We start from the raw sequence: 25,864 nt of genomic DNA, 5'->3' as shown, positions 1-25,864 counted from the left end.
AGGCTCTGCTTCCTTGAGTTACTTGTTACTAACCCGGGTGTAATGTGTGCATATAATCTGGTGTGTTAACAGTGAGGAGGAGATACACCTCATTTGAGAGTTGTCCCCTTCAGAGCAATCCCCGTGGGATAGTCTAGCAATGTCCCTGTGCACAGGGTTTTGGGAGCTCTCTTGTTGGAGTTAGCCTCGGAGCCTGTGGCATGTACTTTTTGGATCTCTAGGTGTAACAAACATTGAGTGTGCTTTTGAGTTTATAAACAGTAAGAATGGTGAGTGACATACATGATCAAGCATGATCTTTACAAATTACAGATTGCTTATGGGGCACCTGTGTGGCTCACTTGGTTGAGCATCTGACTCTTGATTTCGGTTCAAGTCATTGTCTCTGGATTCATGAGTTTGAGCCCTGCATTGGGTTGAGCCCTGCATTGGGTTCTGCCCTGACACTGCAATGCACAGCCTGCTTGGATTCTCATTCTCCCTTTCTCTCTGCTGTCTATCAAAATAAAGAAATAAACCATTGTGTGTGTGTGTAGATATATATGTATGTATGTATATATAAGTAATAAAAATGAGAATTACATGTTGATTGAAATAAGCCAGTTAGGACAAATACCGTGTGCAGTATAGTTCATAAAGACACTTAGGGTAATGCACTTCATAAAGCCAGACGAGGGTATGAGGGTCTGGGGACGGGAATGGAGAGGGACTGCTTCACAGGTGGGTGGGGTTTCAGTTTCGGAAGTTGAAGGGTTCTGGGAGTGGGTGGTTGTGATGGTTTTACAGCAGTGGCAGCGTTTCTGATGCCGTGGAACCTCAGAGTTGGAAATGACTCCAATGGTTGATTTTATGTTCAGTGTATTTTGCCACAATGAAAAGTTATTTACTATGTTTTTTTTTTATTAATGAGGCTACTTTTTTTTTTTTTTACGTTTACTTGGCGACAAGTGGGAGATGGGCAGAGAGAGAGGGAGAGAGAGAATCCCAAGCAGGTTTTGCACTATTAGTGTGGAGCCCATTATGGGGCTCAAACCCACAAACCATGAGATCATGACCTGAGCTGACTGAAATCAAGAATCAGAAGCTTAACCAACTGAGCCCCGAGGCCACTTTTCTTGAGTGACTTGTAGAATGGCTCTGAAAACAGTCCTGGAAGAGGAGTAACCAAAAGTAGAGATAAGATCAGAAAGTTGTATGAAACTTCTGAAGGTTTTCCAGGAAAAAACCATCGGATGTATGAATAGAGTATGTTTTTCATAGATGTGGCTTGTGTCTTAGAACACTTGCTGGGGGGCGCTTGGGTGGCTCCGTCAGTTAGGTGTCCAACTTCGGCTCAGGTCATGATCTCACGGTTCGTGGGTTCGAACCCCACATTGGGTTCTGTGCTGACAGCTAGCTCAGAGCCTGGAGTCTGCTTCTGATTCTGTGTCTCCCTCTCTCTGTCTCTGCCCCTCCTCTGCTCTCATTCTGTTTCTCTCTCTTAAAAGTAAACATTAAAAAAAAAAAAAAACCTCCTAGGGAACCTTATCATTAGAACTAAAATTGTTACAGCAGATTTGAGAGCAGTAGATGGATCCATGTTTATTTCTTCAGAAAAATTAGGAAATCGCCCAGAGTTTCTCAGCCAGTTTGTGACAAGACAGGATGTTTGATTCTGTTGGTTCTTGTTTCCTAGTACAGTTAGGAGAGTATTCCATGTGAGGCCCAGCCACTTCCCCCACATCTAAACAGGTACCTCGCTGAATGGATGGTGCATGGTTACCCATCTGAAAGCATCTGGGAACTGGACCTGAAACGTTTCGGAGCCCTCCAGAGCAGCCGCACCTTTCTGCGCCACCGGGTCATGGAGGTCATGCGTGAGTAGAGCTTGATCCCACTTGCATCTAGTTGAAGGTGGCTTCCTTGGGGGCTGCTGGATCATCCAGAGGAGCAGATTTTCCCCCAGTTCTTTACTAATTGTTCAAGCTGGCCTCTCAACATTGACTGGCCGGGCCCATGTTGGGGCATTAGGCCCTATGTGATATTTACAGAATTTTCTCTTTAGAATATTGTCCTTTATTTACCTGTGGGAGCAGGAAAGAAAAGGACTTGGAGGTGGTAATTGCTGTCAGACTAGCGTCATCTGGTTCCCACTTTGCTTGGAAGGTGTCCGTGTCCGTGAATGCTCTCACTCCTTATTTGATCTTTGAGATTACAGTTTGCTTTCCAAGTCAGAGAATTTGCCTTATTCTCAAAGCTTCCAGCTTCTCTGCGTGATCTTTGTCATGCCTCTTCCATGGTAGCAAGATAGGAAACCACTTCTCATATAAATACAGAGCGTACATTTATGTTTTCCTCCTCATTCCACTTCTCTCTAGCTTCACTGTACTTTGTTACTCTACCTTGCATTTGTTTTCTAGAGACAGCTTTTGTGTCAAGAATTGAACCAAATCAGATTGTAATTTCATCTTTCTATACTGAGGAACTACTCTGAGATTTTGCCTAAATATTTTGAACATGTTTATGCTCACAGCCGAGTTTCTATATGGGCTGTGACTGCCGTCCTTGATTCGCTGTGAATTGTTGGCTTATTAGCAGGCAGTTCAATTCATGGTGAGGCCTTTGGATGACCTTTAGCACCCGTGTGCTCACTTTGAGCCTGTGATAGTGAACTCCTACCTGTGGGAGACAACCTGGCAGCAGTATGGGTGGCAGCGAAGGTTCTTTATTTGTAGCAAATATTTGGGGTAAAATGTTGAATTGCCAGAAGTCTAGATTTTCCCAGCCATTTGTTACTTTAGAACCCATGCAAACCATAACGGAGCTTGACTTTCTCCATCATGACCTGACATGCTAGGTGGCCTTCTCTGATTCTCATAGAAATTGGAGGCATGTCAGAAAATGGGGAAAGGGTGAATAGAACCTGAAGTACTAGAGAAGACTGAAAAATTGTCACAAGATAAGGCAACCACTGTGGCTTCTTTCTTCTCTTAAATTTCTCAGCCTTGTCCGCACCCTGATGGGCCTCTTGTTTGGAATAGTTTGAGGTCAGCTCTTCTCTTTGGAAGGGACTAGAGACTGCCCTGCCCGGCAGGTCAGTCAATGCAGGTTCCTGAGGGAGGGAGTGAGAATGGGGTAGGGCAGGGAGCACAGAGAATGGAGGCAAGACAAAGTCTCTGATCAAGCCTCATTCATTGAGAGAAGACAAACATCTTATAAAGGGTTCAAGGAGGGAAGCAAGGCAGCTGGCCTAGGTCGGTTCCTAGGAAACAGGGTCAAGTGATTAAGGCTAGGGTAAAGGAGGAACCAAACTGAAGTTTTTAGCACAGCGCCTGAGGGGCCGACATTGCCCTGCCTGCAGGCGGTTGATCTTTGTTCTTCTGGCTTCTCCCGACAGGCCCCCCTTTTTTATCTTTTCAAAAAAGAGCTACTTCCAGAATATGATAGTATAGGCAAGGAAAGGACTGTGCCTGTCTTAGGTTGGAGGCCTGCCAATCCTTCTCACCCGTCATGGGCACACCCAGAAGCCTGTGTCTGAGTAGCCTGTCTTAGGTTGATAGGATGGTAAGGCCTCTCTTACCTGTCATTGGCTAACCAGCTCGCGCCTCTTGCCATAATATAGCTCTTCATCAGCCTCCTGATCAGCCATATCCAGCTTCTGATAATGGACCTGGGTAGGCTGCATCTTGATAGCATCTATTTGCTGCCTTAGAAATGCCACGACCTTATTGAATAGAACAGGGCCCAAGGACACCAAGATCAATAAACCCGCAACAGGTCCTAAAAGTGGGAAGAGGTAGGGTAGAAGTCCATGAATTCCACTGAGGAAAGGACTGTGGATGAGTTCCTTCCTCCTCTTCTCCAGGTCCTCCTGAAGCTTTTTTTTTTTTTTTTTAATATTTTATTTATTTTTGATAGAGAGAGAGACAGAGCATGAGAGGGGGAGGGGCAGAGAGAGAAGGAGACACAGAATCTGAAGCAGGATCCAGGCTCTGAGCTAGAGTCAGCACAGAGCCTGACGTGGGGCTCGAACCCACAAACATGAGATCTGACCTGAGCCAAAGCCGGAGGCTTAACCGACTGAGCCACCCAGGTGCCCCCTGAAGCTTTTTAATCTTATTTCTGACGATGCCAGACTTGGTCACATAGAAGCAGCATTGTTCCTGATACTGGAATCCAACCATCCAGAGGAGGTGTCACCATTTCCCAAACATGGCCCTAAAAGAAAGGACAGGGATATTTCTCAAGGAGATTTTTTCTCCCTGGAAGGCTGAGTATTATGATCAATTTGCTTTACTAGTCTCTCTGGCAACCATCAGGCTGCATCTGCTTGTTGTGAGTAGATGCACACTGCTCCTCATCCCCAGATCAAGACTGGGTCTGGACCATGCCACTTATTATCCGAGGGGTCCCTCCAAAGCCCGGTTGCAAAGGTTCTTTGTGTCTCATTGTGCCAGAGATGCTCAGCAGCTGAGCGTCCTTCCTTATCCAGAGTTAAAAAATTTAAAATGAAGAGTGAATGATGTAAAACATTTCTGGGAGATCCCTTGATGGGGTACTATTCCCTCTTTTTTTTTTTTTTTATCTTTTCAGGGGTATTTTTTAAGGATAGATGTGCCCGTTCTACTATATCTTGTCCTTGTGGGTTATAAGGGATCCTGGTAATGTGCTTAATGTGTAACTGTTGACAGAATTTAGAGAACACGGTCCCAGTATATCTGGGTCGGTTGTCAATTTTTATTTGTTTTGGGATCCCTAACACTGATATAGCAGAAAGCATGTGCGCTACGATGTGCTTTCCTGCTTCCCCAGTTTGTAAGGTAGCATATAGGAAGCCGCTTTAGGTATCAACATTCACATGGACATACTTTAGATTTCCAAACTCTAAAATGTGTGTTACATCCATTTGCCAGATGGCATTGGGCACTAGTCCTCGAGGATTTACTCCCAAATGAGGAACAGGTAAATGCACAACACAAGAAGGGCACTGTTTTGCTATCTGTCGTGCCTGTTCACGGGAAATCTTGAGCATAATTCTTCAGGTGCGGGCACTAAGATGATGGGTAGCGTGAGCTCTTGAGGCTGCTTCTATTCCTGAACCCCAGGCAAGTATGATATTATAGATTCCTCTTGCGGCTGAATCAGCCTTTTGATTGCCCAAAGACAGATGACCTGGAAGGCCAGTGTGGGCCCTTAAATGACCAATGAAGAAAGGATTTTTTCTTTAAACAGTCTTTAAGATCTATGATAATTTTATAGTGCCCCAGAGGTATAGCCACAGGAGAGGGAAACCCTGACTGGAGCATTCCCATGAGAACCATTGTTTTGATTACTGCCCTAAGGTCCTGCAATAATCTCCATTTACCTTATTTCTTTTTTATGACAAATACAGGGGTATTCCAAGGAGAATTACTCTCTACTATGCGTCCAGCAGCTAACTGCTCCTGCACTAGCTGATATGCTGCTTACAGTTTTTCAACAGATAAAGGCCATTGATCAACCCACACAGGGTCATTAGATTTCCACGTGATCTTATCTGCATGAGGTACAGGAATGTCAATGGCCCCTAGGGTAAATTTCCTAAACCCTTTCTTTGGTGATTGCCCTGTAATTCTATGGGTTGGGCGGTGCCTTCCTCATTCTTTCCTAGTCCTTTTCCTGGTTTGAACCCTTGGGCTAACATTTGTGCTGTTACTATCTCATTTGGACTGCACATAATGATACCCATCTCAGTTAAAAGATCTCACCCCCATAAATTGACAGGAAGTCCTTGAATAACAAAAGGTTGAACGTTTCCTTGATTCTCCTGGGCATCTTGCCACCGCAGTAATTTTGCACTTTTTTCCGGGTTTTGGCTTTGCCCTATACCTTTAACGTTGGTTAAGGTAGGGGACAATGGCCATTGTGAAGGCCACGCTTCCTTCTTTAATAATGGTGACATCAGCTCCGGTGTCTACTAACCCTTGGAATTCTTTCCCATCAAGCCGGAGTGTAAGCATGGGCTTTTGGGCATTAACAGGTTGTACCCAATAAGCATCGGACTGCTTGCTGGATCTACAGTCCTTAAAAGATAAATGCTCTAGATTACAAACAAATACTTTATGACATTTCTGTATATCGTAGATATCTTAAGAGAAAGTCTCCTAATCTGGATAAGTAAACACCAAAGGAACAACGACGTTTCCAACAAGTTACAAAAGTATAATTTTTATGAGTTCACTTAACCCTATGCTCCTAATTCTTGTTTAGGTTGAATGCAGCTTCTAGCTCTGGAAATTTCTACCCATTTTAGTATTAATCTAAAAGATGTCAAATACTGTATTTGTTTTAAAAGTCTCTTTTATAACTTTCCTTGAAGAAGAAACACGTTTTGTGACAAAATTTCAGAAATGGACATTGCTAAAGATCTGACCAGAGTTCATTATGATGCACTTTAACAAAGAAATTTAGTGACACTTAACATTTTGATTACTAAAGGTGTTAAGTAATGATCTTATACCAAAACATTAAGACTTTAGGAACTGCACATATATATGAGCAGTTGCAGCATTTACCCATGCTGTATGACCTAAGGTGTATCATTGTACTAGAGTGCTTTTTAAAGTAACTTGGCATCCTCAATGAAAGGGCCTAATTGGTTAAAAGACTTTTCTATCATTTGAATACCGGGAAATTTATTAAAACCTTAGGAAGTTATAAAGCATATCCTAAATAGAATTACAAATTGTTACAAATCTGAAAACTCTTATTTACTAAACCAAAGTGGCAATAACAGATCTTATTTGCCCTTGGGATCCTTCAACAAAACCTAACTTTTTTAACCTCAGAGAAGTTTTAACTAAGCAATCAAAGACCTGATAAAGATAAGACCTAAAGCTTTTGTCTTAACAAAACAGAAACCCTTCATTTACATAGTCTTATCAAGAGCAGACCAAAGGTCCGGAAAAACTTGTCTTTTGAAAGTGAAAAGCAGAATTTTAACCTTATACCAATATACCTTTAATATTCCATTCATCCTAACCTCACACATAAAATTCTTTTTAATGATTTCCTTTCCCTTAAACTTTGTCCCATAGCCATTTCTTTCCAAAGAACCAATCTCATTTAGGACAAAATTACTTTCTTTTACCCCTAACAAAAATGCACTTTTATTTCTTATATTTTCCTTACATATCCCCAATTTCCTGCATACAGGGTTGCTTTCCTTTTTTTATTTTTCCCCACCAGTCTGGAGTACACTTACAATTTTAACTCTTTTCCTATTGAGGACTTAGTAACTAACTGAAAGATGTTTATACCAGAACTTTTCCTAGATGGGAATTTTATGAACCAATTAAGTACAAAGCAGCCTTTTAACAGTTTTAAATATCCCCAGTTGTTTTGCCACAAGGCAAAAGCCCAAGCATCTATAGGCCTCATCCTATACCAATATATCCATCACTAGTTGTGGCTTTTAGTTTTTATCTTGTCAGACAGCCAGTGAATTCAATCTCAATTTATTATCAAGTGAAACCTTGACATTTTAAGGTACTAAGAACCTTTAAAACGATTTTAACAATTACTCATGAAGACAATAAAACAGACCAAATTAACCATCCTTTTAACATACGCTTGTTAAAAATTGGAGCAGAGATCATAGGAACCTATTTGACTTCTGGGAGATTTAGATAGACCATAAATTTCTGTTTTTATCTTAAACCAACAAACTTAAATTTAAACACTGAATAAGTTTTGCTTGAGCCCAGGTAAGACACTTTGTTTCCTATAGTTGATTTTAACCTCGAAATTTGGTGCAAAAAACTGATTTTTGTGGTCTTTTGTTTCTTATCACCTAAGGCAGAGGGAGAAGCTGGTGTTACGCAAATTGGCCTCTCCCCACCCAGCGGATGGCAACCTGATGGCCTGCCGGTTGCCCTGGGCAATAGGGCGGTACACAAGAATGGGGGAAGGGAGACCTAGAGGAGAGGCTCCCCAGGGGGCAGAGAAGGAGAATTCCCAGTTTAAAATTTTGTCAGCTCTGACAGAGGAGCAGGTTTGAGGCTTTTTGTTTTAATTTATTTTGACCAGTAGAATTAGGCAATCCATGTCAGTCCAGAAAAGAGAAAGAATTCTCCCCAGAACAAAATGAGTCCGGCAGCTGCTGGGAAACATTCCTTCAGGTCTCTGTCCCGAGGTAGACCAACAATATTTAGTTCTAATTATAGCCATCAACCTGGGAAATGAACAAGAGAGAAGCCCTCACTTCCACAAGGCAAAGGAACACAGATTTACTAACGGGCCGACTGACGTCTCGATGCGGTCCCGGGGTGGGAAGTAATGCTGCGTCCAGCCTTCCACTTGATACCCCAGACAAAAAGCACATGTGCATTTAACATTTAGATGATGAACTAGCTTATCTCCCGAGGTTTAGACAGGTGACTCTTACAGATTACTGGCGCCATTTTCAGGGTGGAAGAAAACTATATAGAGTCCTCTTTTTTAGACTCTATATGGCTCAAAGCTTTTCAAGTTCTGACCTATCCATCATTCTAACTCTGCCTATCTTCACTCACACACACACACCAGAGACTATAACATTCCCTCCCACAGAGCTTTTACAAACAAGACCGAGACATTAAAAAAAGAAAACACTTAACTAGGCAATCTCTTTCTTTACTCACTTTCCTTATTCTCTATCTATATTCAGAAAAACACTTAAGGACAGACTTCATGGAGGAACTGAAAAAATTCTAATAATTGCTTTTTCTTTAACCTTTACTCCCTGTGCTCTGAGGGTCTCTGTTTAGACCATTTGCTTAATTCCTGCCCTAAAATCACCGATCACTCACCCGAACCGTGGGCTACGCGGCAGATTTCTGGGCAGTTGACTCTTTTTAATTTCTTTTAAACTTCGGTAGCTACCTTTTTTCTCTTCTTTTTTTCCTCTTTATTCCTCAATCGGTGTTCTTCACTGGGTCCCTCATACTCAGGCTGCACACGTTGGGTGCCACTTGCCCCGCCCGGCAGGTCAGTCAACCCAGGTCCCTGAGGGAGGGAGTGAGAATGGGGTAGGGCAGGGAGCACAGAGAATGGAGGCAAGACAAAGTCTCTGATCAAGCCTCATTCATTGAGAGAAGACAAACATAAAGGGTTCAAGGAGGGAAGCAAGGCAGCTGACCTAGGTCGGTTGCTAGGAAACAGGGTCAAGTGATTAAGGCTAGGGTAAAGGAGGAACCAAAAGGAAGTCTTTAGCACAGCGCCTGAGGGGCCAACACTGCCCTGCCTGCAGGCGGCTGATCTTGGTTCTTCTGGCAGCTCCTGACAAGAGACCACACTCTTTCTGGCTATTTTTACTTACTGCTGTTGCAGATTGGACATTAGGGGAAATGAGTTGGGACCCTAGCTCTGTTAATGTGAATAATGTCACTGGGACAGTACTGTGCAACCTGTCACATTTCAGAGCCACCAAATCAAGGTATGCTGTGTGCCCTTTCACCTCAGAAATGGGTTAAATGTTAGAGAGGAAATGGCGTGTCACAGCTCTGAGATCCCAACAGCACAGCGCTGTCGAGAAACAAGTGCCATGTTCACACTCTGCTCTTGAGATACAGCCTTCGTCTCTGCAGTGGGACCTAGTGAGGTTTACAAGAGTGACCTTTCTCCCATTGTCTCTGCCTACTCACTTGAAACAGTAGTTGTGAACACACACCTGGAGTTGTTACCTGACTTCCAGCCCTGTAACTCCGGAATGATCGTAGCAGCTCTGTAACATCATGATTTCTTCCAGAGCCTGCCTGTTACACCAGGCACTGTTTGTGCATTTGGTCCCGTTAGGCCGGAAAGTGTGCTCTTTTGAACAGGAGCAACTCCCGAATTCAGGGATGCTGTGTTCTCGGGCTCTGTGGTTTGGGTTTGCAGAGACTGTTCTTAATGTTCTAGCTCTGCTGTATGATCTGAAGGTTCCCCGTTGGGACTTCCAGACTGGGAGGCAGTTACGCACATCTCCTCTCTATGACCGGCTGGATGCACAAGGAGCCAGGTGGATGGAAAAACATGGATTTGAGAGGCCGAAGTACTTTGTGCCACCAGACAAGGGTAAGAAGGCTTGTTCTCATTTTTATTCTTTTTTTGAGACCTAATAGCTAGACATAGCTAGAATATGTTCCCCGTAGAATAAAGAAAAACCTGGCACACTATAATAATCTATACAGGGAAAGTCCTCAGTATAAATTTCCTTTTCTCTTTTCCCTTGTTGTTTTCCTGTCTGTAGACCTCCTGGCCCTGGAGCAGAGCAAGACCTTCTATAAGCCAGACTGGTTTGACATTGTGGAGTCTGAAGTCAAGTGCTGTAAGGAAGCTGTGTGTGTCATTGACATGTCCTCTTTCACAAAGTTCGAAATAACAGTAAGTGCGTGGGAACCAAAGTAATAGATTAGGAACCTCTGCATATTTATTGAGTGTCTCCTGTTTTTCGTCTGCCTCTTCATAACCAATTTTGTAAGAACTCTATGTTTTAGTGTTTTATCTATATTACATTTTTCTGAAGTTGTAGCTCTTTGTTTCTGGGTTTTAATCTGCTTGTAGAGGCCCACTTAGCATTAGAATCAAGAGCCAGTTGGGGCGCCTGGGTGACTCAGTCCAACTTTGGCTCAGGTCATGATCTCCCCATTTGTGAGCCCTGTGTCGGGCTGTGTGCTGACAGCTCAGACCCTGGAGCCTGCTTCAGATTCTGTGTCTCCCTCTCTCTGTGGCCCTCCCCCGCTGCTCATGCTCTGTTTTTTTCTGTCTCAAAAATAAGCATTAAACAAAACAAACAAAAACAAAAACACGAGCTTTCTTGGGAGCTTCTTGCAGTGGAGTAAGTCCGCAGATACCGTTGCGGTGGGAACTGGCTAACGGAATTTCCTCAGCAAGTCACACTGCTCGTCAGACTGTGTTACCAACCGGATGTTCTTGTGCTCACTCTGCCTTCTCCCTCACCGTACAGTCCACCGGGGACCAGGCCTTGGAAATTCTTCAGTACCTCTTCTCCAATGACCTCGATGTCCCCGTGGGCCACATCGTGCACACTGGCATGCTCAATGAGGGCGGAGGGTACGAAAATGACTGCAGCATAGCACGCCTCAGCAAGCGCAGGTGAGGCTGGCCGCCGCCCTGGCCACCCCCGCCCCCTCGAGGTGTCCTCGCAGAGCAGAGCGCCAGCTCACGTGTCCGGGAAACAGAGTCCTTGCGATGCAGTACAAACAGAAACCATGGGGGGAAAAGGGCAAGAAACACACCAGATTATAGACAAATCAGTGTGGAAATACCAGCCCCGGACTGGGAGAAGGTGTGGTGGTGTGTCAGTAGGTCTGTATATCCGGGCACTAACAGGAAGCCAGGATCTTCTGTGCTTATGTTGTATATCTGGAGCTCTGCTCCTGGCCTCTGAAAGCGAAGAGATCATTTGCCAGTATTCTCGTTGGCTGCTGAAATGAGTTAACTTGACTGCTTCATGACGCTGTCTCTCCTGCCTGACTTACGTTACTTTCTGGTCTCCCTTTTAGTTTCTTCATGATCTCCCCAACCGACCAGCAGGTCCACTGTTGGGCCTGGCTTAAGAAACACATGCCGGAGGACAGCAACCTGCTTCTGGAGGACGTCACCTGGAAATACACTGGTAAGCCGCCCTCCGGGCGCAGCCGCACAGGGAAATGCCAGCCTGTCCGGGTGTGTCTTCTCCCTCCGCCTTCTGTCCGACACTCAGAAATGGGGGTCAGAGTGAAAAGCGTGCTGGAGGCACTCTGGTCATAGAACACTGACCTCCGATACGTCCCTGCGCTTTTCCAAGTGAGGCGTGAGTCGTGCTTCAGTCTGTTTGTCTTGTTCCCCCCAGGCCCCCTCCAGCTAGCATGGAGTAGTGCACATACTGGGTAAATGAATGAAAATCATTTCAAAACTACATTTTTAAATCTATGACCTAAATATTATTTTCTTCAGAACTTCTCCCCACCTTTTTTTTTGAATGACTAATTTTTGAGGATGACTTAATTTCCTGATGATCTCTTCCGCAGCAGGCCCGGCGGGGGCAGCCCTTCCCCTCCGCCCCGCCCTTCACTGCCCCTCGCTTCGAACGCGCCCTCGCGGCCAGGTCCTCACGGAAGCACATCTGTGTAACTGCTTGCTACCAGATTGGCACGCTGCACAGTCTCACTGAACCACAGTTGTTTCTCACCCCTGGAGGGTGGTCGGGCTGTAATTGCCATACGCTGCTGTGCTGCGACGGAATTCGGGCTGGTTGGGCCGTGCCCACCATGTAGCAACGCTGGGAGGAAGGAGGTGATGGGAACCGTGACCGGCCCTGGAGATGGCCTCCTATGCACTGGCCAGGACGTGGTCTCAACGACCCCACTCTTCCCGCAAAGGCGGCTATGGGACATTGTCCCCCTGTGTCCCCAGGAAGAGGAAACACACTGGCCAGGCTCCCTCTTGCCAGCAGTCAGCAGCGCATGCATTTAGCAGGCCTGTCAGGAGAGGTGTTTGTCCGACTTGGGGCGCTCGGTGTCCATCCTGGGATTGCCTAAGCAAAGAGACGCTTTTGTGGGCTTATCACCCAGGCCTGGCCATGCGGGAGCAAGTCCCAAACAGACTTTTCCCTTTGGACTGGCCAGACATCTCTCATTCTTTTCTGTTTAGCCCTCAACCTGATTGGCCCTCGAGCTGTGGACGTGCTGTCTGAGCTGTCGTATGCCCCTATGACTCCAGACCACTTCCCAAGTCTCTTCTGCAAGGTGGGTGCTAATTCATTTCTAGTTTTTAAGTGGAAGGGAATATTTCTTCTTCAGGGACGGCAATTACACGGTCTTACTACAGCGTTCATGCCCACAGAGGGTGTTAGGGCTTTTATGGAGCAAACAAAAAGACTCCGTGAATTCATCTCTTTATTTTTCCCCCTTCCAGGTCTCCTTATTTAATAAGCATTAGGATATCTTTGAAGTGGACTTAACTTCTCTGAATATCAGTCCTATCTATTCATTGCTTTCTGTAGCAGTGGGTTAAATGGTAAGGTAAAGGGTTAGGACACTGATGCTAAAAAATGCCACTTACGGTCAGGTCCCTTCTCTCCACGCAGTGTTTCACCTTTTCCATTCACAGAGTCACTTCTGTGTGCGTCTCTGGGCAAGAGATGTTCAGGTGAATCCCTAAACAACTTACGTAAGTTTCTTACATGTGGCAACAGCAGCAACTTGGAACTGAGTAAAATAAGTGATAAGAGACATGAAAACAGACCAGTGTTTGGATACCCTGTAGCGAACAGCTGCGGGACAGCTACTGACTGATGGAAGCTCTTTGAAGTTCAAATCCAAGTTGGGACCCACCTACTCATTGTAGTTTCCCTTTTTCTTCTGGCAGAGTGAAAGCAACAGAACATTCTCACCCTTAGCCATCAGCAGACCCTTCCCTGCATGATCTTTGCTTCTGCAACGAGCAATCCCCATGTGTGAGCCTACAGGGTAGCACGTCACCTTGGGCTTCCTGTGGGAGCAGTTTGCTCATAGGCCATCTGGGACCGAACCAGTTGCCATTAAAGGAACAGCAGTTGTGTCAGAGGCCTGTTAGGTCACTGAGCGGCTGGAGAAGCCCAGTCTCTGACCCCAGGTTAGCAGGTGCACCATGTTCTGTGGTCATCAGGCATCCTCTCCTGTAGGGCAGGTGCCCAAGACTTGCCTGCCCGATGCCCCAGAGAAGACGACACATCCCTGGTCTTTGTTGCTCTTGATGCCTTTGACTAAAACAAGTTGGTTTTTGTTTTTAAGGTTATTTATCTTGTGTTAGAGAGAGAGTGCACAAGTGGGGTAGGGGCAGAGAAGGAGAGAGAATTCCAATCAAGCACTGCGCTGGGGCTCAATCGCATCAGCCGTGAAATCATGACCTGAGCCATAATCAAGAGTCACACATTAAACCGACTGAGCCACCCAGGGGGCTCTAAGACAAATCTTTAGCAGGACTTTGCAAAAAGAAATGTTTCATGCTTGTAAAGACTTGGCCTCCACTTCCCACTAGCACTTGGCTAGCACTCCTGAAACGGTGGTGCCCATGAGGAGAGTGTCAAGACCGTGCTCCGTTTCTGGTGACCCCAGTACTCAGAAACAGCCCGCTCTGGCGAATTTCTCTCACGCATGCGGATCTGCTCTAGGGTCAGACAAAGGGTGCAGAGCTGAGGTTTACCTCAGGTCCTTTAACAGACATGTTGAGCGCTCACTTCCTCTAGAGGCTCCCTGCTGACCTTCTCCCTTTGCTTCCACAGGAGATGAGCGTGGGCTACGCCAACGGGATCCGGGTGATGAGCATGACTCACACCGGAGAGCCGGGATTCATGCTGTACATCCCCATAGAGGTGAGCCCCGCAGAGGAGGGCGGCTGGCTTTCCCACGCCTGCCGGGCACTGGCGGGGCTGGAGAGCCGGATCCGCCTGGGCCTTGGGCATGGAGGCAGGCTGCGTTAGGGGCATGTTTGAACTAAGTTACTTACCTTTTAGAATAGGAAATACATTTACATGGTTTAAAAATAAAAGCCTATAGAAAGTGTTTAGTGCCCCCTGACCAGTTCCCATCAACCACTACCAGTGATACAACTATGAATATTTGCGGGTCACGTCAGAGATTTGTACATATGCAAGCAAGTTCAAAGATATTCTTAATCCCCTTTTTAGAAACATAGATGGATGTGTACTGCTGTTCTTCATCTTCATCTCTTCACTGAACAGTTTATTGTATAGATCTTGCCCTGTCAGTCCCTAAAGAGTAAGCGCTTCCTGTTTATTTAACAGTGGGAGAGTATTCCCTCAGATCGTTGAATCATCATATATTTCACTAGGCTGGTGCCAAGAGAGATTTCCTTTGCTTTTATAAACAGTTCCGTGTACAAGACCATCTCTTTCTTTGTATGTGTGTGCAGGTACCAGTACGGGGTTTTCAAACTTCGGGCTGACAGACACAGAATTGTCAGTGCAGTTTTAATTTTCTTTATACGTGGGTTGAAGCAAATTTTCAGAACTCACTTCCAAGTAAAAGCTCTTCTGCAGGACCCGCACACTCCTGCCTGCCCGTCCACGACCCTGTTCTGATCTGATCCTGCCTCCCCTGCCTCTCCTGCTCCTTGCTCGCCCCTGAACGTGCTGCTGCTCCTTCCTCGGAGCCTTAACACGTGGTCTTGTCCTCCCCTGGCACGTCCTTCCCCCAGTAGAGACCCTCGAAGTTGCTCCTGCTTCAGGTCTTATTCACGTGGCATCTTCTGGATGAGGCCCCATCTCCCGGTTCTCCTGGTCCTCCTCCTCGGTTTCTTTTTCTCCGTCGTTATTACCACTGTCTGAAAGAATGTTTTCTTTATTTTGCTCTGCAGATTACCCTTGTTTAAGTGTGTTTAAGTTCTCTGAAGGCAGGGATACTTTTAACTTTCATTGTCCCAACACCTAAAAGTATTTGGCACATAGTAAACGCTTAATAAATGTTGCATGAGTGAATGTTTTGGTCATATCCTTGTACATTTTTATATTGAATGATTGGTCTGTTTACCGGTTTCTGGGCATTGTCTGAGTCAGACAGTTCTTGTTGAGTTTTATGTTTTTTTCCCAGTTTGTCATTGGTATTTTCATTTATTGTCACGTAGAAGGGTTTTTTAAAAAATTACGAAAAATGTTTCATATGTTACAGAAAAATTTTTGATTTTTATCTTAATTGAGTTGACTTGTCTTTTGTGCCTTCTAGAGTTTAATACAAAAAGTGACTTCTCCACTGCAGGCTTATAAAAATTTCCCAGTTTTCTTCTAGTACTTGGACAGTTAGTGTTGTTGCTGAGTATGGGTTTGTGGGGTTTTAAAAAATATATATATATTATCTTTACTTTAGAGAGAGAGAGAGGGAGACACAGAATCTGAAGGAGGCTCCGGGCTCTGAGCTGTCAGCACAGAGCCTGATGCCAGGTTTGAACTCATAAGCCGTGAGATCATGACTTTAGCTGAAATTGGTTGCTTAACTGACTGCGCTGCCCAGGCGCCCCTGTATTTTTTAAATATTTAAATGCTCCATCCTTTTGTGGTGTCTCTTGCTGTACTTGATGAGCTGTGGACCAAACATTTCCCCACATGGATGACCAGTTGATTTGCCTTCCACCCTTACCAGATACTAAATTCCTATATGTATTTCCATTTAATTTGTTTCCTTATTTCCCCTTGTAAACCTTATAATTATCTAGTTAAAAACACGCTGCTGGTATTTTTTGGAGTATGTTACATTTATATATTAGGGAGAAAAGATATAATGTGTTAAATCTTACAAAGAATGCCTTTTGGTTTTTATTCAAGTTTTTTGGTGACCTTCAGAGGTATTTTGAAGTTTTCCTTATATAGATGTTACACATTTCTTAAGTTTACTTGAATAATATTTTGTCACCGATTTTGAGTGGGAAGGGCGTCTTTGTTCCATGGTCTAAGTGATTATGATTTTTGAAAGCTATTTTTTCTATTCTGTATTTCTTTACTAACTTATCATAGTTCTTTTTTAGTTGACTCCCTAGAATTTTCAGGGTTCAGTCTTATAGAGACAGTAATAGTTTTTCTTCTTTCTTAGCAATTTTTATTCCTACAGTTTCTTTCTCTTGTCCAGTTGTGACAAGAAGTAAGGCTTGTAGGCATCTTTCTTGTTCCTGACATTAGCTGCATTACTTACAGTGGTAGGCTTTCTCTTGGTTATTAACTGAAGCATAGATTTACTAGCCTATGAAATTTCGTACGCTTATCCGGACAACTGTAACAGCACTAAAAGATGAAGGGATTATATGCATTTCAGAAGAGGTGCTACAAACATAGCCGATCTGTGGTCCCTGTCACATGGGTGCCCGTGTCATGAATTCACCAAACTCGATCAAGAATGGGGGAGCAGCTCGTTACTTGAGGCCTTGGTTTCCACTTACTTTCCTGAGCTGGTCCTGTTTTTATGATTTTCCACGGGTCCACAAGGTGGTTTGTGCCCTGCCTGGGTTTTTTTTCAGGCTGGCTCCTGTCCTCAAGAAGGGTATACAGCTGCCCCTGGCATAACATGGGGGTCAGGGGCACTGACCACCCACTCGGTCACAGCTCCACATAGAACTCTGACTCCTCAAAAACCTTAACTGCTAATAGCCTGCTGTTGACTAGCAGCCTTACCAATAACACACGTTTTGTGTGCTACACGTATTGTGTATTGTATTCTTCTAATACAGTGTCTCTTTGAGGGCAGAGAAGTCTCCCAAAACATGGGGCAGATGGCAGATTCTTGTTTTGTTAACACTAAATCCCCAGTAGCTAGAAAATGAACACATGATGGGGACCTGCTTTTCTCCTCTAATCCAAGACCGGTGACCTGCTCCCAATCTTTATTCCCTGGCCTTCCTCTTACCTCAAGCATTCAACTCGAGACAGGAAAGCAGTGAGCACAACAGAGGTGCTGGCTCTTTATCATTCTCATTTCCTGTCCCTCCCCACGGGCCTCCTGCCCCCACCACTGCTCATTCAGGAGTGTCGCCTGCACAGGGCCACACGCTGTGCAGATTGACCAGCACAGGTTCTTCTTCCACGGTTCAGGTTGTCCTGACCATGGTGGCTGTTCAGTAGATGCCTACGCGGCTGCAGGAGAGCCACCTGCAGGGCAGCAGACCCCGCCAGGGTAAGACCACCACCAGTGAAGCCAGGTTCTTTTCCGTTGTTACCGTTGTATGGAGATAGAATTGACACACATCATTGTACACGTTGCAGGTGCAGAGCATGGCGGGCTGGCGCGTGCTGGGAGAGGCGCCGCGGTGTCTCATCAGCACCAATCAGGTCTCAGGGGTTCGCGTCGCCTGCGTCCCTGTGGGGCGCTCCGTGGTTCAGAGACGCATCTGACTCTTGATTGTGGCCCAGGTTACGATTTCATTTGATGAGTTGGAGCCCATGTTGGACTCTGTGTCTCAGCATGGAGTCTGCTTGGGATTCTCTCCGTCCCTCCCCAGCTCGCTCGCTCTCAAAATAAGCATTTTTTTTAAAGTTTTTTCCTTGGGATGAAGACACTTGGGATTTACTCTCTTAACAGCTTGTATTATTCGTCACACAGCAGTGCCTGCTGCGGACATCAGGGTCTGCTGCGGACATCAGGTTGTGTAGTCCACCCCTAGTTCTCATTTGTTTCATAACTGGAAGTCTGTACCTTCTGCCTCCCTTCCTCCGCCAACAACTCCAGCCTCTCTTTCTGCGGGTTTGGGTTATGTTGTGCTGTGATTGTACACGTAAATGTGATCGTACAATATTTATCTTATTTCTCTCGTCTTGTCTTTTTAGTTTTTAAAGCTAATAATGTAGTCCGTTACTAGGTTTGAGACCTCCCAGGATATGTTTAGGTAGGGACTGAATATCCGTCAATCGAGAAAATTTTCTTTACTTAAGGTGTCTGATCCAGTTTCCAGAACCAAGAAGAACACGAGGCTGGGCATGCGGGACACGGGTGGGGCGCGCCGCCTTCCTGGCTCCTCTGTGACTTGAGCGGGGTCTGTGAGATACGCCGCCATCTGTGAAGAAACACGTTGTGCGTGGAGGCCTGCGTGACGCACATTTCCCAGCACAGGCCGAGTGCGGCGGCGGTGACGGGGGCGGGGAGTGGGAGCAGGAGCGCAGAGCCAGCAGTGGGGGAGTGGGCGGGGCTGTTGACAGGGCGGCGCGAGTGCATCTAGGATTCTTTGAGGATCGCTGTACACTTGCTCCCTGTCCCAGGCTCCAGGCTCCTGCTTCCCTGCAGCGTGAAGCCGGGGTAGGGTGAACCTGGCTCCTTACTCCTGGGCAGTAGTACTTTGGTGTGTCCAGGATGAGACTTCCTGAGGATTGGGTATACCCTCCTCCCTGGTGGAGGTTAATGGTGCCCACCAGGGGGCGCTGCCAGACACACTCAGACAAACTGCTTGTTGAATTCTGAAGGTCTGCGGGCTACTGACCTCTCCTTTCTCCCTCTAGTACGCCCTACACGTGTACAACGAAGTGATGAGTGTTGGGCAGAAATATGGAATCCGGAATGCTGGCTATTATGCTCTTCGTAGTCTTCGAATTGAGAAGTTCTTTGCCTTCTGGGGTCAGGATTTAAATACGCTCACCACCCCCCTAGAATGTGGACGGGAATCCCGGGTGAAACTGGACAAGGTACGGGATCAGGACACTCCACTGCGTCCCCCCGCAGCCAGAGCACACTTTGCCTTAGCAAGCAAGGGCCGAAGTGGAGGCCCAGCAATGGCCTTGGGGGGGGAGGGGACCGTGAGAATGTCCTTAGAATGAAGAATGCATCCGGCCTGATAGGGAAACCTAGTATGTGGATAACACTGACCTTGAGCAGCGGGCTTGCTCGTTGAACTTGACAGCCCTGAGGCTGGAGTTGCATACTCCTCCGAGTGCAGCAGCCGTGCACCGTACTTTGCTCCTGTTTAGACTGAGCACTGTCAGGCAAGTTTTTCCATGAAAATGTCACAGATATTTGTAAAAATTTTTTTATTCAACAGACTTTTTTCCCCCACCAAAGTAAATAAGAATATTTTTTTACAAAGTCCTAGGTCAAGAGGATGTTAGTGACAAGTCTCTTTCCCACCTCTGAAGCCCACCAAACCGAACTAGCAGCTGCAGTAGCTTGTTTCTGTTTTGAGAACTCAGTAGTGCAAACACACAAGGGTACACTTTCCCTACTTGAACCACGGTGACCAGGTACCACATGCACTTGTATTATCGCACTTGTGCGAGCAGGGGAGGGGCTCACATTCCTTGTGAGCAATTACAGATCACTTTTTTCTTAGGTATAAATAATACTAAATTTTGGAAAATATGGGAAAGTATCAAAAAATTTTAAATTTTAAATTTTTGAAAGAATATAAAGCAGGCTCCAGGCTCTGAGCCCGATGAGGGGCTCGTAACTCATGGACTGTGTAGATCATAACCTGAGCTGAAGTCAGACACTTAACTGAGCCACTCCAGCACCCCAGTGTTTTTTTATTATTTTTTTTTAAGTTTTAACATTTAGTCCATTTTGAGAATCAGAGCACAAGTAGGGGAAGGGCAGAGAGAGAGAGAGGACGACACAGAATCTGAAGCAGGCTCCAGGCTCTGAGCTGTCAGCGACGTGGGGCTCAAACCCACAAACTGTGAGATCATGACCTGAGCCGAAGTCGGCTGCTTAACCCACTAAGCCACCCCTGTGCCCTAACGTGTATTTTTTTGAGAGAGAGAGAGAGAGAGAGAGTGAGCAGGGGAGGGGCAGAGGGGGAGGGAGACACAAAAATCTTAAAGAGGCTCCGAGCTAACAGCAGCAAGCCTGACACAGGGCTCAAACTCACAAGCCGGGAGATGGGGACCTGGGCCACGTGGGACACGGATACCCAGGTGCCCCAGAATCACCGATTTTTATCCTTTCTTAAGTTAGTTTTTACCTTCATGTTGCTTACACATTCAAATATATACATGTTGGCTTTCTGTTGAGATATGAAACATGGTTTTTCTAAAACAATTCTAGCAGTTACTTCTGAATACTTTTTTTTCCTAAATATTTTTATGTGGTCTTGTGGTTGAAATCTGTTTACAAAAGAGAAAAAAATGTATACCTGTGTTAGAGAAATTCTGAGTAGGTCTGTAGTGAATGCAGTTTTCTCGCTGGGTGGAAAATCTACATTTTCCCCAAAGATGGGGGGGGGGTGGGGGCACTGCCCCCACAGCAGGGACCCTCCCCGCTGCTGCTCCCGCGCCCAGCCTCAGCACGTCAGTCCGGGCTCAGTGCTGCGGTTCTCTCCTAGGGGATGGATTTCATTGGCCGGGATGCCTTGGTGCAGCAGAAACAGAACGGGGTGTACAAACGCCTCACCATGTTCATCCTGGATGATCACGACACGGACCTGGACCTCTGGCCCTGGTGGGGAGAGCCCATCTACCGCAACGGGCAGTACGCGGGCAAGACCACCAGCAGCGCCTACAGCTACACCCTGGAGCGCCACGTGTGCCTGGGCTTCGTGCACAATTTTTCCGAGGACACTGGGGAAGAACAGGTGGTGACAGCCGATTTCATCAACCGGGGAGAGTATGAGATTGACATCGCGGGACACCGGTTCCAGGCCAAGGCCAAGCTCTACCCCGTCGCCTCCCTCTTCACCCACAAGCGCCGAAAGGATGACGTGGAGCTAAGTGACTTGCATGGGAAGTAATGCCAGTCCCAACCCTCTGCCTCCCAGATAGGATTTTAAACTTCACCGGTTTTTAAACCTTTTGCTCTGCAACCTTCCTTCTTCCACCTTCCCTCTTCCTTTTTGCAGTGCAGTTTCCCATCTAATACTTGCTCTGGGCTGCTCTTCCTGCCTTTCCCCCACCTCCTCCCCACGGTGACATGAAGCATGTGGGACAGGCAGGACAGGTAGAGACTGTACTCGTGTAAATAGGGAGCCAGGAGTCTGATTTCTGTACCTGCGTCTAGAAGCAGGGGAACTGGGTGTGTGCAGGCCGCGGGGCAAGTGTCTTGCTCCGTGAGGCTGACTTTTCTCGGAGGAACCTGCTCCCCTCGGCGGGTTGCTGTGTGAGAGCCCATGCTGGGGGTTGGCACCGATCCCTCTGCAAGAGGATGACCATCTACCTCACTCACGAGCGGCACCACATGGACGTTCTCTGGTCGGTAGCAAACAGCCGACAGGCCACGTTCCGGCCTCCCTGCTGACACGGTTACTAGACTCTCGGGTCAGGGCCACCCAGCTAACATTTCCTTCCCGTCTTGCAGATCTCTAGGGAGAGTTGGGGGCCTGAGGAAACAAGCCAACAGTGTTTGAAAGGGAAAGACCATGTTGCCTTTTGTGTTGATCCTCTTAGAAAATCGACTGCGCGGAGGTGGTTTTCTGCAGTCTGAACAGTGCTGCTGCTTTTAGCTGCGGAAAGCTTAGTCGACCCATCTTGACCTTCTCCAGGTGCATCTGACTTTGCCGAGTGGGTCTGCACCAGCAGGGGCAGGAGAGGGGCCAAACACTGCTGTCCCTTTGGAACAGGGAGGGTTTGCAGTCTTGGTGACCATAGCTCTGGAATAGAAAATGACCTGCTAAGGTGAGGCTGGGCTGTCACTTCTGTCTACCTTTGCACTTAGTCCAATTAGGGCAGTTTATATACAAAGTGCTATCACAGATTTGAATGAACTTTCTTGGAATCTTAGAAGCATCTTAGCTCTGACAAGTCTGTAAATCCATTAAAGAGCCTTTCGTTGGAGTTGAGCAGCTTAGAGCTCTCGGGTGTCTGCCCACTCAGGCATTTCTTTGGCATCTCGGTTTACCCACTTCATCAGATTGATTCCTGTAAGTAACTTCTTGTCCCTAGCCAGACAGTTCCTACTTGATTATTGACTGTAGTGTCTGTCCACTTTCTAAAGGAGGTCTTAGTTGATTTACCCAGGGAGTATGTGACTAGAAGTGTTAGGGCCTCGCTTTGTGACCGGCTGAGAGATCCTGCCCCAGGGCAAGGCCGATGTGGGGGAGGTGTCGCTCTGCTGGCTAGCAGAGCAGGAGCCTGCTCCATGGAGGGGTTAGCAGCAGGGGCCCAACTGACCGAGCAAGCCAGAAACAGCCACTATAGAGCTAAAGGGAGCCCTTCCCTGGACCACTCTCATCTTTGAAGAATTTGGGGCTGAATCTAAAAGAAGTTCTAGACTTCTGTGTATATTACATCTTGCCCATAAATAGGGGACACTTACTTATAAGACTCTGGCAAAATGTGTGTATGCAGTGCCCTGACACCCTTAGCTCTTGGTACTTTCAAATTCACCCTAGAAATCTCCTTGGGTTAATGGTGTGAATCTGGCACTTGGCTCTCTTTGGTGCTAACCCTGAAGTGGATGACTCGTTTCTGACTTCAGCATACCTGACAGGACATCCTCCAGTCCGTCATTTCCATCATGGGTTTGCATTGGGTGACTGCTCATCTCTCCCTAGAGAGTTGAAGGATCTGGATGCTCGTGAATGGTGGTGGGACTCGGTTTCAGATGGCTGGTGCTTTTTTCTCTGTGCAGTGATCCTTCATTACCTCTTAGGTCTCTTGAGGGAGGGGCTCTGTGTTGTTGCTCTAGCTTGTCCACATATTCAACTGAAGAATCTTTTTGAATCTGGAAATACAAAGCATGCCAGCCTCAGATGAACACAGCAGCAAGGGACAAGATGCACCTGCTTGGCTAGCCTACCTGATGTCCTGTGACCTGTGCTCGAGTCACCACACTACATGTCTAGTGCTCCAGCGGAGGGGGGTGCTGTACCCCCAAATATGAGATGCGTTCAGAGCAGGGGCCCAGAGACCACTGAGCCCAGTGAGGACCCTCAGTTACCCTGTTTCCACAGGAGGAGAGTCCAGCCACTTGGACTCTAACCAGGAGACAGGCTGTCCCTGGATTCTGCCTCCTTAAACAGACCAACAGTTTCACCTCTTGCCCTTCTTTCTAAAAGTGGAAAGAATGGAAACTAATTTGACAATAAACTACTTACAGATTTTTAAAAAGATTACAAAACAAAATAAAAGTGGAAAGTAACTCCTGCTTTCTCCCTTACCCTGCCTCTGAACGCATTTGAAAGGCTAACCCCCCCCACCCCCACGGAAGCAGCAGGAATGACAGTTTTCTATAAATGGTTTTGCTTCATCAAAGCGAGAACCAGTCACCTTGATGTCTGGCTGTTTCTCGTCTGCCTGATGTGCCGGCACCTGAGCGAGTCTTCACCGTCCTCTGCCGCCCTGTGCAAGAGAAGAGGGATCTTCTGTAAGGTGCACACAGCAGCTTACACAACTGCACGGGCTTTGCTTTCAGGGGTTAGCAACCAGGTTATGTTCTGTCTTCCTGGAGCTGCTTGGCCACTATAATCAGCAAGGGTCCCCTTTAGTATCTAAGGTGGGGGTTTGGTCACTAGCACTTCATACTGAAGAACTTTCCATGGTTTTCATCTCCTTTCTGCACACCGCCCTTACCCCACATCCCTCCCGAACTTGACAGCAGCAGCTTTTCATCAGCCTGAGAAAGGGAAAATATTCATGAGTCAAGACTTGTCATTTGCAGGCACATGGATTCAGGAGAAACACAGCAGAGGGGGCGATGTGGCAGGTGAGTCTGAGGCACCACCCATGTCCGGCCGTGAGCTGGGAGCAAGCTGTGCTTCTCCCGCCACCCCCCCCCCGGCCTCACGTTACGGTGCTGAGTGTAAGGCTCCTCCATCATCCGCACAGGACTTGGGTTTGCACTCCTCCATCACTACAGATGCACTATTTTTCAAGAGAACTATTTTTGTATGTCTTTGCCTTCTCTTTGTCCATGAGACGCCAGAGTTATTCATTGTACAATGATTCTTCACTTCTCTGAGCACAGAATCTGCATCCCTTGGAGAATTACACATTTCTTCATGGGCTTTTTTCCTCTTATTTAGATGTACCTTTTTTTATCCTTTGCAAACCTTCTGCCTTCTTGGGTTTCTGTCTCTAAAGGATAGAAATTACAAGGAGCGAGGAGGATATTTTTAGTATCTGTTTCAAAGATGTATGCCGGGATTTCCTCTGCACACCAGGAACTGGAGCTCGGAGCACCTCTCTTCTCCGAGCCCTGTTCTCGTGCCTTCCACCAGAATGGCCCACGGTGGATGTAGGCAGGAAGGACAAAAGAAACTGCACTCACTCTGAGGGTTTCCCATCCACCCCCCCATAGCTTCCCTTCCCCCCAATCAAACAGGGATAGAAAGTTTCTGCATCTTGTTTCAATCAAGGACTTTCTAGCAGCACAGCTAACACTTCACTCTCCAGTCTGCTCTTGGGACACAGGAAAATGCCATTGTAATTAGCGTACAGTGCTGTGACTCCTATTTACACTTATAAATGTGCAGTTCACTCAGCCCCTTTCTGTGTGTAGTGACAGGTGCTGCTTGGTCATGGGAGGCACTTCATGGGGTGGGGTCTTTCTCAGGAGCCCTGGTGACTTTAGGTCCCCAGGGGAACTGAGCATTTCTGTCTCCATGAATGTGGTATTAACATCATACCCTGTATTTCTATCTAATTGGATTCCAATTAAGATGTTCTCTTCATGCTACTACGTTTGTAAATGAATAAACAGACATTTTAATTACTTAGGCTGTGTCAACTTGTGCAATGTTGTTCACCTCTAATAACTCAATGTATCTGCCATCACACGGGGTAGGCACTGTCCATAAAACATTTATGTACCGAAGAGTAAAACAAGAAAGTGGAAACCAAGTTTAGACACAGGCATTATGTTACCCCCGGGGCAGGGCTGGCAGGAGGAGAGAAAGTCCCCAGTTATCTGCCGGTAGTTATGGTCTCGGTCACTGGATCGGACCGCCTATCCTGCCTTACAGTTGATTGCACAGTATGGACCCTGGCACTTGACATACCCCCCATCCACTTGAGAGCCTACACTAGCGTGTAAAAGTGAGCAGTGTGCATGTTCCTGCACACACTCAGGAGGAAGAGAAGAAAATGGAGAGGCCCGCATAGTAATCTCTACCTATAATCTAAAAATGTAGTCACTGGACTTTATTTACTGAGCTACTGTTGAGCAACTACATACGTGAAACCAGACAGAAAAACAGGTCTATAATACTCTCACCAACTTGTTTTCCAAAACTACTTGTTACATTTCCAGATCATCAAATGATCAACATTAAATACAGAAGTACATCCCACAGGCTCCGAGGCTAACTCCAACAAGAGAGCTCCCAAAACCCTGTGCACAGGGACATTGCTAGACTATCCCACGGGGATTGCTCTGAAGGGGACAACTCTCAAATGAGGTGTATCTCCTCCTCACTGTTAACACACCAGATTATATGCACACATTACACCCGGGTTAGTAACAAGTAACTCAAGGAAGCAGAGCCT

The 25,864-nt window shown here is 46.4% G+C and overlaps 1 protein-coding gene across 3 annotated transcripts in view; it reads left to right on the top strand.

Moving 5' to 3' along the window:
- Positions 1 to 25,092, top strand: part of PDPR (pyruvate dehydrogenase phosphatase regulatory subunit) — a 42,128-nt gene extending 17,036 nt beyond the window's left edge. For all 3 annotated transcript variants that reach the window (XM_029924110.1, XM_029924111.1, XM_029924112.1), the window contains 9 exons: positions 1,732 to 1,856; positions 9,898 to 10,053; positions 10,229 to 10,362; positions 10,946 to 11,094; positions 11,505 to 11,617; positions 12,634 to 12,728; positions 14,246 to 14,335; positions 18,956 to 19,138; positions 20,770 to 25,092. In XM_029924110.1, coding sequence (XP_029779970.1) covers positions 1,732 to 1,856; positions 9,898 to 10,053; positions 10,229 to 10,362; positions 10,946 to 11,094; positions 11,505 to 11,617; positions 12,634 to 12,728; positions 14,246 to 14,335; positions 18,956 to 19,138; positions 20,770 to 21,174 — 1,450 coding nt within the window. In that variant the 3' untranslated portion in view covers positions 21,175 to 25,092. The remainder of the gene's footprint in view (positions 1 to 1,731; positions 1,857 to 9,897; positions 10,054 to 10,228; positions 10,363 to 10,945; positions 11,095 to 11,504; positions 11,618 to 12,633; positions 12,729 to 14,245; positions 14,336 to 18,955; positions 19,139 to 20,769) is intronic.
- The last annotated feature ends 772 nt before the right edge of the window (positions 25,093 to 25,864 follow it).

Source organism: Suricata suricatta, chromosome 16 (assembly GCF_006229205.1).
Source record: "Suricata suricatta isolate VVHF042 chromosome 16, meerkat_22Aug2017_6uvM2_HiC, whole genome shotgun sequence".
Classification (NCBI taxonomy): domain Eukaryota; kingdom Metazoa; phylum Chordata; class Mammalia; order Carnivora; family Herpestidae; genus Suricata; species Suricata suricatta.
The sequence above is the reverse complement of the archived record's forward strand: the minus strand, read 5'-3'. Positions and strand labels throughout refer to the sequence as shown.